General features: G+C 30.0%; 1 protein-coding gene across 1 annotated transcript; it reads right to left on the reverse strand.

Annotated features, from left to right (window-relative positions):
* Nucleotides 1–4689: 4689 nt before the first annotated feature.
* Nucleotides 4690–5826, reverse strand: LOC108481631 (phospholipase A(1) DAD1, chloroplastic-like). The gene has a single exon (XM_017784740.1). The coding sequence runs from the start codon at nt 5803–5805 to the stop codon at nt 4690–4692; it is 1116 nt and encodes a 371-aa protein (XP_017640229.1). The 5' UTR covers nt 5806–5826.
* Between the last annotated feature and the right edge of the window lie 9036 nt (nt 5827–14862).

Genomic DNA, 14862 nt, shown 5'->3' on the forward strand with positions numbered 1-14862 from the left:
AAGGCACTCGGGCGGCCCCCACGATCGAATGGATATACTCCAACGCTTCCTTCGTGTTATGGATTCCTCTAGTGAATCGAACTCTCTTTGCTTCCCAAAACACAAGGTGCTCACAGAAATTCAGTTTGCAAATTCCTTGCCCATTAAGAAGTCCTCTTTTGCTTAATTCTGCCATGCCATTCTCACTCATATGCCCTAGGCGCATATGCCAAAGTTTAGTAATATCATCATCTGACAAGGAAGAGGAAGCGACAATGCATCACCAAGAATAAGAGAACCTCAGAAACATATAACTTGGCAATCTTTCTTTGCCCTTTCATCACAACAAGGGACCCTTTGAAATCTTTAAAACCCCACTTTCAGTTGTATCTGCATCTTTTGAATCAAGAGTACTCAACGAAATTAAATTTCTTTTCAATTCGGAACATGCCGCACGTCACTAAGTGTTCGACAACTCCATCAAACATCTTAACTTTAATTGTTCCAACACCGCGATTTTACATGAAGCATTATTTCCCATCAAAACAACACCTTCAGATCATTGTTTCATAAGTTGTAAACCAATCCCGATTGGGACTCATGTGGAAGGTGCAGCTGAATCAAGTATCCACTCTCGCTTACTTTAGAATCATTGATGAAGCAACTAGAAGTTCACCATCGCGTAGTCTTCTACAACATCGCCTTCACCGAATTTTCTGCTGTTTTCCTTTTGATTCGCACCTCCTTTTAATCTTATTTTGTAGCTTATAGCACTCAGATTTAATGTGCCCTTTCTTCTTGCGAAGTTGCAAGTTTTACCTCTGTTTGAAGATTTCGATCTACCCTTAGATTTACCACGAGAATTCGTTCCTCGTGTTCTACCACGATCATCATCAACATTCCGGTCTTGTCTCCCACGAACAATGAGACCCTCTCCCGAGAGTTGGGTTTAACCACAAGATGCTTCATCTTATCATACGAGGTTAAAGAATCATAAACCTCATCAACCGTGAGAGACTCGCGCTATATAAAATCGTGTCTCTAAAGGTTGAATAAGACGGGCAACGAATAAAGTAGAATCAACCCTAGATCTTCCTTATCATCTTGAACCTCCATGGCCTCCAAGGTTGAGAGAATTTCTTTAAACACCGTTAAGTGTTCGTGTACGACGCACCTTCCTCCAAACGATGAGCATAAAGACGCCGCTTCATATGCAACTTGCTTGTTAGAGTTTTCGACATACATATTTGTTCTAGCCTCTTCCATAATGCAATGGCGCTTTCTCTTTCATCACATCCTGCAAAATTTCGTTGGACAAATGCAGATGTAATTGTGTTAATGCCTTTCGATCCTTACGTTTCTTCTCTTCATCTGTTAATGTCGAAGGCATCTTATCTATCCTAGCGGGGCATCCTCTAGATCCATCTGCAAGAACGCTTGCATCTTAATTTGCCACAACGCAAATCGGTGTTGCGATTCAACAATGAATTTCATACTTCAAAGACGCCATTACCGTGATCGAGATGAATAACCCGAAAGCTCGATACCAATTTGTGAAAAATAAAATAGAATAAAATAAATAAAATAAAGAACACATAAATTTTATGTGGAAACCCTTTCGAGAAAAAAACCACGGGCAGAGGAGAAGAAAATTCACTATGTCGAAAAATTTTTACTCTAATACAAGAGGAATAGACTATGTCTATTTATAGGCTTGCAAAGCCATATCTTAGTAGGATTGAAACACCTTATCTAATCAATATAAAATAGATGGAGTTTAATAAGGTTTAAAACCTTATTCTAAAATAAAATAAAAGAAGTCTAGTTCTATATAGATTTTACTTTTATTTTATTTTCCATCGTATTTTATTTAAATAAGAATTTGGGTCACTTAATTCTAACAATAACAATTAACAACTAAGTTTGGGTTATAGAAATACAAACCATGAATTCTGAGCTATTCTATATCGATTTTATCTTTCCTCTTTCTAGTCGAGGATTCCGGTACGACGTTAGCTATGAAATTAAACAATTAAAATTCATCAATATAACACAATTCAATTTCATATTGAATATTTAAATTTTACTCAATATTTGCCTAAATTCTAATTTAGTCCCTAAACCGAGACTAATTTTTATTCTTCACATTTAATTCTATATTTTCATACAAATTCCACTTTAAGCTAATTTAACTCTCTATTTTCACTTAAATCCTTAAATTTTGAATTTTTCACAATTTAGTCCCTATTACTCAAAATTTACAATTTATTCTATAATTTAATCCTTTTTCATTCCTAGCTTAAAATCTATCAATTTAATCCCTAATAGTAAAATTATTCAACATTAAAACTTTTATTAACTTAATAATTGCTAAAATTTCGAAATGGGTCAGGTAACCCTAAGTACCGGGATTCCAAAAACATCAAATTTACAAGAAAATGGACTAAATTAATTAATCAATTGAACTTTGAAATTTTGAAGCCCTTGGCCGTGCATTCTTTCCTTTCTCCTTTCTTTTATTTTCTTTCTTTTCTTTTTACTTTAATTTATTATAATATTATATAATATATATACTTACTTAATAATTAAGATACATATTTTATCTTTTATTATTATAATATATAAAATAAATTTACATATAATATATATAATTCATTGACTATCCCACCTAAAGAAATAATGGTAAAATTCTTCTTTAGTCCCTTTAATTATTCTTTAATCTATAATTCAACTTTCACCCTATATACAATTTAGTCCTCATACCTAATTACATTTAATTCAAGTAAATTCACTTAACAGAAGCCTAATTAACTACACAACTAGCTTCATAAATATTTATTAAAAATATTTACGAGTCCGAACCTAGCTTCGTAAATATTTATTAAAAATATTTACGAGTCTGATTTACAGGAATGGAGTCTCGAGATTGCACTTTCCAACACCCCTAACTATAGGATCGTTACACATAAAACTTGTTTATCATTCTTTTTTCCCATCAAAATCAGATAATGAAGATACCTAAAATTCATTACTAGCTTGTTACTGGATCATATAGAAATGAAATAAAATAAGATAAAATAAGTGAGACACTAAGCGAGAAAACCTTCCTAAAGGGAGTAAAAATAGTGCTCGAAACCTTAAAACGAAAATTCACAAAACTACTTAGTTCATAACATAAAATTTGTAGATAAAAATAAATTAAATAACCGTTCAATTTTTCACCTGTAACACTCCCTGGTTTTGTAAACAAAATTTGATATTGCACAGTCGATTTTCACCAAAAAACTAAAACAAAACAAGAATCCGAATATTTATCCACTTGATTTTCTAGTTGATTTCAATTCAATCAGCCAAGTAAACAAATATGCAATCTTATATAGACAATAAAAAAGCAAAGAATAGATGAAAACACTCGACTTTTTTTTTTTAATTTTTCTGGAGAAACAAACGGAAATAACAAAAATGTAGAATGGAAAAAAGAAAAAAAAAAGATAAATTTTCCTAAGACTCACGGAGGCTGGAGAGTGAGTTGGTTGCTAGGTAAAGTGGCTAGGCGTCGATTGCTCGGTTATAGCCTCTGAGGAAAGGGGAGCACATTGGATGTTTAGGGTTTCGGGAAATCATATAATGTGGATGGGTGATGATATCGAGCAAAGAAAAAGGATATCGAAGAAAGAAAGTAGACTAAGAAAAAAAAACATGAGAAAGAAAGAAAAGGGATCAACAGACTGAGAAAGAAAGCAGGTAACTCGTCGAAGATGATATCAAAAAAGAAAAAGGATCTTTGATTTCTTTGTGAAAATGGAGCCGTTTCAATAAAAAGTAAATAAATTTGTGACATTTTTTTCATAAACGCCGCTATTGTTTTATCTTTTGCGACGTTTATAAGAAAAATGCCACTAATGGTATATATTTGCAACGTTTTCTGTCCAAACGCCACTAAAAACGCTGCTAAAAACTTAATTTGTTGTAGTGTAATTAGTATCGTATGGTATAGACATGTTGAAAATGATATTTATTTAATATAAATTTATATTTATTATTTAAATTTTTTATATAATACATAAAAATTATATATAATGCACTGTTAGTACATGAAGAAGCAGAAGATCAAACCTAGCTCCCTCAAATAGATTGTCTAAATGTCATTAACCAAGCAATAATCTTTTGCATTGACCTGGTTTCAATTCTCTTTTTCATTTTGATATATGTATTTTGAAGAATTTATTTATTTATTGAGTTTGTTTGATTTATCATTTTCTTATTTTGTTTTCTAGTACTTGCAAAAGATAGAGATGGAGCAAATGAACACGAGAGGATTATATTTTATCTAATCGGGGAAAGTATAAGTGATTAAATAAGTTTTGGGATATTTAGTTATAAGTCCTTCCATAATTTTTATTTTACTTATGATTTGCTATTCATGGATAGTGTATGAGATTCATACGCTGATTATGCATACTAATATATAAATATCATTATTTAAAATATTTTCATGGAATTATAAATCACAATTCGAGGCCTCGTTAATTAACAAAATAAAAGAAAATTAAATAACTTATAAAAATAAAAATAATAACTCTATTGTCTATTCTTATCTACAAAGGTTAATTTTCCTCTTTTGCATGTAAAGTAATAATACACAATTACCCTGTTTTTTCTTTTTGGCTTATCCAAAAATCTTTTCCAAAAAGAAAAAGGAAAATCAATTTAATAACTTCCCAGTTTTTGCCGGTGATGCTTATATAATACTCTCATGGCGGTGGCCCTGAAAGGACAGTTTGAACTAACGAAACCATTTACTAAATGGAGATAAGTACTGAGTTCATGGCAACTCACTACGCCTTCCTTACACAAGTACGGGCATTCTTTACTGCTTAATCTCAGTTCTTGTCCCACATCAGCATAAACCAGCGGCGCGTCTTCCACGCGTTTCCGTACCCATCTCGGCAACCCCACCACGTTCAGAGCTTGGTTGTTTGTCATTTCCGTGTCGTCGTTGTCGATTACGAAGCCTGGTACTTTGGTGATAAGGTCGTCGGAGTTTACTATACGTAGAATCTTTGTCCCGCTTTTCTCTAGTTGGCATCGGAAGTTTTGGTTACCGACGCGCGGTCCGCCGAACGAGATAACGGTGACCATTGGCGGGTCGGAAAAAGTGGAGTTGATGTCGTACGCCGCGAGGGTGGCGAGTGCAGCGCCGAGGCTGTGGCCGGTGATGGTAAAGCTAAGAGGTTCGTCGCCGTAGGTTTGGAGTACCCTCCCGATTTCTTCCCTTACCATGTGTTGTAAACTGGGACACGTGTCGCTACCCGAAGTGTAGAGGCTTAAGAACCCACTCTCCACCATGGCCCCACCGTTTTCAGGGCCCACAACGTTAACCACGTCATCAGGGAGGCACGTCAGCGTGGCGCGTAAATTCTCGAGCCATTCTAAACAAGTAGCGGTGCCTCTGAAGGCAATCACGACATCCCGCCGGCCAAGCCTGGCGATTTCTTCCTTATCCTGACAAACCGCCACGTACCCGATCCAGCTCGACCGAGTCGAAACCCAACTGGGTCCCCTGTCGACCCAACCCGGCAACTGAATCCCACATGTAGCTCGTAAGTGTTTGATGGGTTTATAACCGGTCTCCCCAATGCAAGACCGAGTCAGTATAGAGTTCTTGTGGAACTTAGACGTAGCGTAAGTAGGTGACGACGGATCAAAATCGAAAGACTGGTAAGCCGCTTCCACGAACCGACCGTATTTTAAAATCTCACTTCGTAAAATATCATCGAGTGGATCAAGCAAGCCTTCCCAGTTGTTTATCCCTTGATACTCCATCCAATGCTTTGCGAGTTTCCCTGAGTTAGAGTGAGTCAAAACTGAGTCATGCTTCAAAGGTGTCCATGAAAACTCAGAGTTTTCATTAAGCTTTAGAGGATTGATAATGGTGGAAGAAGGGATAGTGTAATGAGTGAGCTTTGGAATAGTGACTGCAATAGCAGCAACTCTCATATTCTAAGACAACAAAAAAAGAAGCTTTAAATGTTTATTGTCTGAATATAGTTGTTGCTATTTTGGATGGTTACATAATTCAGCTTAAATGGAGGAACCAAAAAAGAAAAACAATGGGGTTTTTATAGAGGGAAGAGACAGAGTGTGAGCATGGCCATGGACGGCGGTGCATGCATGTAGGCACTTACACGTACTGCTAAGTTTATGGATATTTCAAAATCTAAAAGAAAGAAAGAAAGAAAAAAGAGTGAAAGTGAAGTGTGTGATGAGATTTTATTTGTTCAACTAAGTGAAAAATAGTAACAGGAAAAACGGCCGTGGGACCAAACGGTGGTATGTAGGTGAGGTTCTGATGGTGATGGAATATAAACGGTAAAAATAATTAGAAAATTACATATCGAATAACTAAAATTAGATGAAATTTTAATTAAAAAATTAATTTTTATTTGATTTAATATATAAAAATAAATTTTTTAAATAAAAAAATTAATTAGATTCAACAAGATTTTGACAGGGACCCACAACTTGAATGTTGGAAAAATGACCAAACTTTTTTGTCTTTCCGACCATTGGGACCTTTCACTTTTGTGTTGGCACGTGATTTTTTGGTTGATAATCGATGCTGGTTACACTATATTATGGTATTTATGCACTATTTCAATCCACTATCACAGTTAAATCTATTCTATTAAATTTTTGTGCTTTAATTTGATTATTTTTAATTTTTTATTTTTAAATTTTAAAATTTTAATCTTAAAGTAAATAAACTATTTTTTTTATGAGTAATAGCAAGCTCATATAATATTACACATATGATAATATGTTTATCGAATATGATTTTGGAAATAACAAACTGTTGGGGATCGACCAGTATAAGCAATGAAATAGAAAAGGTAAAGAAGATCGAACACACCAATTTTACGTGAAAAACCCTTAGTTAAAAGGATAAAAAACTAAAGGTAAAGGAGGCTTCAACTTTTCACAAAATGAGTAAACAAATGAGAGTACAATACGGAGAAAATAAACTTGAATGTATAAAACCCAAACCCCAAATACAAAGTCTAACTCAGGAACAAAATTCTCTCCAAAATTCATACGTGACTACATCTTATCGCCCTCTGAAAAGCCTACAACTACGTCTTGATTGGCATCCCAAAATAGGGATACAATGACCCATTTAAATAGGTTAAGATTAGAGTCCTAATAATACTAAAATATTCTTAGAATAATCAGAGTTCAACCAGGAGATAGAACCCTGCTTGAAGTCTAAAACATGACTACTTACTTAGGAATACGTCGCATTGTTGCGACATCCCATGCTTCCTTGTCGTGACATCCAAGGGCGAAGCCAGGGGGCTGGCAGGGGCCCCGATCCCCCTTAAACTGTAAAATTGCTATTTAGGCCCTTATAAATTTTTAAAAATTTTAAATTAGTAAAGGTAAAATTACACTTTGACCCCCCCTAAAATTATAAAAATTTGATTTAATCATTTACAAATTATAAAGATATAGACTATAAAAAAAATTAAAATTTCATCCAGCCCCCCTAAAAAATTGTTTTGGCTTCGCCCCTGGTGACATCCCACATGCATTGAGTGAGGAAATTCTCCGCAACATCGTGATGACTTGAGCTTCCTCGTCACAATGTCTCCTTTGCTTTGGCTCCTCTTTGGTACATCATCGGTCATCTTCTTAAGTGGCTGTAAAATGTTCGATAAATGCGAGACACATTCCACACAAACCTTATTAATAGCTACTTTTTCAATCAAGATTGAAATTGTAAAATTCAAAAAATTAAAAAAATAAATTAAAGTAGAATAATTAAATTCGTATAATAACTAATAACAAAATTTAATTATATATAAACTCATAAAATTAGTACCCCTATATACCATGTGTATGCACATAACAAATAATCCTACTTGTAAATATATGCATGAACTGTATTTTCATTAAAAACCCATTTTTGACAATGTTAAGCATATATCTCAACATAAAGAGTTAGGTACCTAATAGCTTCATAATGTTCCCCAAATCTATAACAACAATGACCAAGTAAACAACAAAATTTAACAATTTTGACTATCTTTTCATAAAAAAGACAATTAATTATAATTTTAAGATAATTTGGTTTTAATATTAAATTTAGTAGTTTCTAATTTTAATTTAAATGTTCAGTTTGGCACTTAAATTTTTCAATTTGATACTTACATTTTCTTTGTCTAATTAAAATATCAAAGATTAATTTTCTTGTCCCAATTAAATATCTATATTCTTTTACTATTAAATATTTATTAAATTACATTATGTAGGTATCAAATTTGAGAGAAACCAAAATGGTATATTAATGAAATGTTTTAGCAAGTGTGTTGGACGGTGGCTCAATGATTACAATGCAAGAAATGAACAAAAACAAGAAAAAAGAATGAGAATTTCTGAAAGCTTATTTGGATATATTGTAAGAGGGATTCAAGATCCAATCATAAGATATAAGAAATGATGCATCGGAAATCTTTTTAATTGGTTTTATCCTAAGATCGAACATACATTTATTTGTCTATTTCTACGTAACTTTTTCTTTTCCAGTTCCACAATCATTGCTATCTCACCAAAATTAATCATTTCATGAATTTCCTAACGTGGGATTTTAACCTTTTCTTTGCTCTCTGATTCATAGGAAATAACGATCAATGATGATCCAATCCAATATTGTTGAATTGATTTTGATTGGTGGGTACTATATATACTTCCTCTACCACAAACATACCTTATCCACATTAATTTATTATTTTCAATTAAATATAATTTAAATATCAATTAAGTTTTATCGAGTATTTAATTTTCAATGAATGGTAATAGTAAAGTTAATATTTTAAAATTTTTAAAAGTTTTATATTTGAATTCAACTATATATGATAAAATAGTGGCACATTAACTATATCAATCACGAGAACATAATTCATGGCAAAAAAATTTCATCAGGGAACTTAAATGATGAAATATAAAACATTAAGCACTCAATTAATGCTATAAAATGATAAAAACCCTATTTCATTTTCAAATTATTCGCTTTAAAAATACAAGATTTATTTGATATTTTGTGTATTATTTCCTCTTAACTAATAGGTTAAACCATTTGGGATGAATAATTCTCGTCTCATTGGTCTTAGATGTTTCGTAGTTTTACCTATACATACACACATACATGCAAACATACACTCATATCTATACAAACAGTTAAAAACTAAACGTTGATAATGACAATGTAGAAGTATTGTAAAAAAAGAAAAAAGAAAAGTAGAACACATAGATTTTACATGAAAACCCTCTTAGGAAAAAATCACAAGTAGAGAGGAGACGAAAATTCACTAATGTCGAATTCAAATGATACAAGAGAAGTTTCGATTACATTTATTTATAAGTTGAAAAAACCTAATTGTAATCAATGCCAAATATATTATGCTAATAAATGCTAAATATATTATACTAATAAATACTAAATCTTCTAGAAAAAATATATTTTATTTAACTTGACTTGCAAGCAATCTCTTAGAATTTAATAATTAGTTTTACAATTAATTTAATAATTACTAAATTAATTTATAATTAAATTTTATTCCAATATAAATATATGTCAAATATAATTTATTTTTATTTTCAAGTTCATATATGCTAGTTTATTTTAATAAATTTTCATGAATGTTAATTAATTATATTTTTCTATTTTCTATTTTTATTTATTATTTATTTTAATCAATTTTTTTTACAAATACATGTTAAATTTTTAAAATTTAATTTTAACTTAAATTATATATTAAGTTTGAAATGAGGTATGTTATTCTACTTGCCAATGGGTACTAATCCATTGTACCAATTGTTGAATTATTTCTTGAAGCTTGTTAGCCAGACATTAAAAAAAAAAAAAACTCAACAACTTAGTGGCTTAAATAAAAACTTTCGAATAGTTTAATAAATTAAATGAAAAATTTCAAATAATTATCATTTTGTAATTTTTTTTAAGTTAATCGACTAAAACATAGATTTTCTAATAATTTAATGACCTTGAGAGTAATTTATCTTATATTCTTTTTATCAGAATCGGTGTCAGTGACATGGATGTGTCTATTACAACCCTAGCTATTCCATAGCTTAAAATACATCTCACCATAGAATAGTCATATCCCCTTTGAATTTCAAATTTCATCTCTCACAAATAAAGTTCGCCCATCAAGTATAAAAACTCAAAATAAGTATTGAGTTGAATAATTGAGTTCGTTATATTTATATTTAGCAAGTTCACCTTACGTTTTGTTGATTTCATTGATCAACATCATGAATTAAATTTGTCTTGTGACTTAATGGCACTCATGAGCTCAATATTGTATAAGTTCTTAATCTTACGAGCATACATTGTGGGTACTGCATCTGACATTGAAAGAATACTGATCACTTGCCCCCTTTCCCGTACCCTTAGTTATCTTTCTTTCTCTTCTCGTACTCCAATCTTCTAAGAAAGTTGGATTTCAATCACCCATAACTGCTTACAGTTCTCCACTCGTCGGATGAACCGTCACAAACTATCATAATCTTAAACTTATACCAACGAACTTAAAAACTAACTAAACATAAATTACTAACTATAGTCTAGAACTAGAATATATTAGAGGAAAATTCACACATTTGTATAAGGTTCTTAATGTTCTTAGAACCTTAATCTTATTTTTTAACCAACACATGTTTAAAACTACATGGTTGAGATTCAATATCATCCATTACAGGAAAAGAAAAAGGAAGAAGTGGAGATAGTACAAATATTAGTGTATTGTCATTGTCATCACCCCAATTTCATTGTGTTACATGTCAATCCCTATTACCTATAGGATTTGCTATTGGCTAAATAGCACACATTTTAGAACACTTCAAACGTCAAAGGGCCATATAGCAGTAAATGTTAGAAAAACAAGACCTAAGAATTTTATAATCATATTATCAAAACCAAAACAGATTTTTGTAATCATATTATTTAAATAAATATCTTTACTTTTAAATTTTACTTAACATAAATAAAATATTTGATTTGAAATAATAAAAACTTATGTAATATAAATCAAAGAATAAATATTTCTAAATAAATTTATATCATAAAAATTAAATAATTCAGTTTTTCTTTTCTTTATGCATTTTAGTCAACATTTAAAATTAAATAGCACGGAAAATATGTTATTCAGTATTATCCTTCAATCATTTCCAATATAATTCGGTACGATAAATTTTATATTATTAAAAAGATTAAATAGCACGGAAAATTTGTGGAGTTGAATGAGGATCCTTTATAGGCCTTTTGTACTTCCCGTAGTGCAAATATAATATTTCTTTAGAGGAATAAAGTTTATTTATTAAATATGTGAATCCGAGATCTAATATGAATAAAGAAAAATTGAGGATGTGGGGTTGAGTGTGCTAAAGCGTATTATTCTCTTATTTATGGGTTGAGGGGTTATGAGTAGTTTTAGACATTGTGTCAACATATAATGAGATTGTTCAAAATAAAGAATAAATGAATCCTTATACATTAGATCAATGAGTAAATTGGTCATTTCTATTAAAAATTTCATCCATTTTTACGATTAAAAAATGACATGGCTAACAAAATAACCAAACAATTATACATGGCATGTCACGTACACCTCTTTCTGACATATAGGGATTGGTTTTTAACAATAGAATTAAATGAAGTTTTTAATAAAGGGAACACTTTGCTCTTTAATCTAATATATAAGTACTAATTTACTCAATTTTTAAGTAGAAAATGCAAAATACAATCTAACTCTTAATATAAAAACTTTCATAATACATTTACAGCTATTTGACATAACCATAATTAAAGTGACAAAATATCGATAATTAGTATCGAAAATCAAGTTTTTGTCTTAAAAAACATGGACAAACATATGTTATTATATTAATAATATTTTTTAAAATTTAATTTATTAACATTTAAAATGTAAAAATATTAATAAAATATTATAAATTTCAATAGTATTAAAGATTCATATTCATATTACATAATATATAATAAATTATTAATAAAATAATATATTATTAACATAGTTAATAAATTATAATTAATATAATTTATTATAAAACTATATTGTATCTAATATTAAAATTTTATTTTGAACTGGCAATACTTTTATAATAATAAATTATATTACTAAATTCACATTAAAAATAATTTAGTAGATAATAACAAAAGTAATATTATTTATAAAAATAATTGTTGAGTTTAAATATTTAAATATAAAAGTTTAAATAGATAATATTGAATTAGACTTTGTATTTTAAATTTATTATTTTAGATTAATCATCATAATTAAAACTCTTGGTTTTTGAAGAGAAACTTCAAGTCATATTCAAATAATAATGTCATCCGAAAGAGGTGAAAGATCATTTTAATCAATGATGAGATAAAATTATATCATTCTTTCACAATACATATATATATATATATATATATAGTTAATTATATTAAATTTATTTTAAACTTACTCTTATTCACTTGCCCAAGGTGAAAATTTCACTTTATAATTGTACCTTCTTATTATTTTAATTTTACTTTGTGCTATTTTTTAATTACTATTATAATTATAATTTAATAAAATCTATGATTTACAGTAATAAATTGTTATTATTTATTATTATAATGTTATAATTATTTATATAATTTGCAACTCCAAAGTAACTAATTACATTATAAGCTCAATGTTGATTGAAGATGATGACAAAGATTATAGATTGAAAAAAAAGATCAAGATAGAAGATGACAAAGAGACATGATTTTTTTATCATTCGAGAGTGAAGTTGTGAGAGCGTTTCTTCACATGATGTGGTGATGTTGCAGATTCAAGATTTTGGATTTTTCTTGAGTGGAGTTTTGATCGGGTCGTTGCTTGATGTAATGGCCAAATCTTGAAACTATGTTTTCTTAAGGTTAAATTCTTCTATTAGCCCTTGTACTTTAGAAAAATTATGGATATATTCTCTATACTTTAATTTCATCACATTTAGTCCTTATGATTTTTGAAATGGTCAATTTTAGTTCTAGCCCAAACAATAGCAGTTATATTCATTTGGTTAAATTCAATTACTAGTCATTTATTGTGCATACAATTGTAGATTTAGTCCATATTATCCAATTGGATTATTTTAAATTTCAATACTTTTCGAACTTTGAAAATCTCAGTCTCGATGCAAATGACAATCATTAATCCATTAATTGGATTTTTAATGAGTAACAAGCTAAAATGGCATTACACATATGATAATATATTTGCTATATCAGATTTTGGAAATAAAAGAGCTTAACTTAATGAATTTAATAGTTACCGTTTGGTGAAGACTGAACTTTTAAAAAAATGATCAAATTAAAGTACATGGACTAAATCTACAAGTTTCATAAAGTACAGGGACTAATATCAGAATTTAACATTTTTCTTAACGGTTCTTCTATTTGGATCTTCGAACTTCATGTCTTGTGAGTCGAATTGGAGTATCTTACAAGCACTAATCAATTAGTGTCGAGTTTGGAATATCTAATAAACTCTCTCTCTATTTTTGAATTTGTTATTATCAACTTTAAGTTATGTTAGGGTGTAATTGTGTTTTAAGTGGTGGCAACAATCTTTTCTTTTTTCTTTTGGTCTTTGTATAAATTATTTGATTAATGGCTTAATAATTTATTTAGCCTTCTATCTTTAAAAAAAAAAAAACCATTTTATCCCTCTATTTAATTTTTCACCTTTTTTAATCCTTAAACTTGCATTTTTGTCAAATCACCTTAAAATGGATGGAAAAATTAATGTCTACTAACTTTGTTGATGTGACATCCACGTGGATTGCAATGTTAGCTGTTAAATAAGTTTTTAAAATTACAAAATATTTAAAAATATATTTTATACTTTTTAATTTTTAATTTTTAATATATTAATTAATTGTTGACCTAACATTTACATGGCAATTCACGTGTATGTTGTCACACGCTAAAATTTACGAATGATAAGCTATAAAAGTAACATATTTTAATCACATTCTTAATGCATTTTTGGATGATTAATTATGCAAATTAGTGAATTTGATGCTCCTAATCCGTTAAATTCATGTTTCTATATTTAGGAGAGCATTTAGGAGCGAAAAGAGCCAAAAACGAGCTAAAATCAGACAAAAGAGCTGCTTTCAGGATATACACAGCTTGGGTATTTTCACACGGGCTGGCCACACGTCCATGTGCCAGCCTGTGTTGATATCGCACCCTACTTCCCAAATACACGGAAAAACTCAATTTTTAGACTTTCTAAGCATTCTAAACTCTATAAATACCAACTAGAAGAAGACATAAGGGGACAATCAAAGAAAGCACTCGAAGAACGCCATCGGAATCAACTTGGAAACGGATCTCCCTCAAGATCGAAGATCTCCATCTAACTTCTTTCGAAGTTTTATTGAGTTTCTTTATATCTTGTGGTTATCCTCACTTTGAGATGTTTCTATTCAAGATTATGAACTAGATTCCCAAAATACCTAAGGAGGATGAAACCTATGATGAATCTTATTATTTGATTTTTGATTTACATGATAAATACTTGATTCTTATTCTTAATTATGTATGCTTATTTCTTGTTTTAATATTTCCAGTATATTAATTAATGTTTAATGTGTTTATTTTAGTGGAGCAAAAGTCCCTGTTTAAGAGCAGATCTACCATAATTGAGTGAAGTTGCATACAATCCTAGAAATAGGATGACATAAGTCTACCGAATTAGAGTCAAATATAATAAGGGAATCCATAGATCGAGTTATTCCGACAATAGGGGTTTTAATTAGAAA

This window comes from Gossypium arboreum, chromosome 12 (genome assembly GCF_025698485.1).
Source record: "Gossypium arboreum isolate Shixiya-1 chromosome 12, ASM2569848v2, whole genome shotgun sequence".
NCBI classification, from domain to species: Eukaryota; Viridiplantae; Streptophyta; class Magnoliopsida; order Malvales; family Malvaceae; genus Gossypium; species Gossypium arboreum.

Coding starts and splice junctions, on each gene's coding strand:
- LOC108481631 (XM_017784740.1), bottom strand. CDS start 5,805: ATGGAGTATCAAGGGATAAACAACTGGGAAGGCTTGCTTGATCCACTC.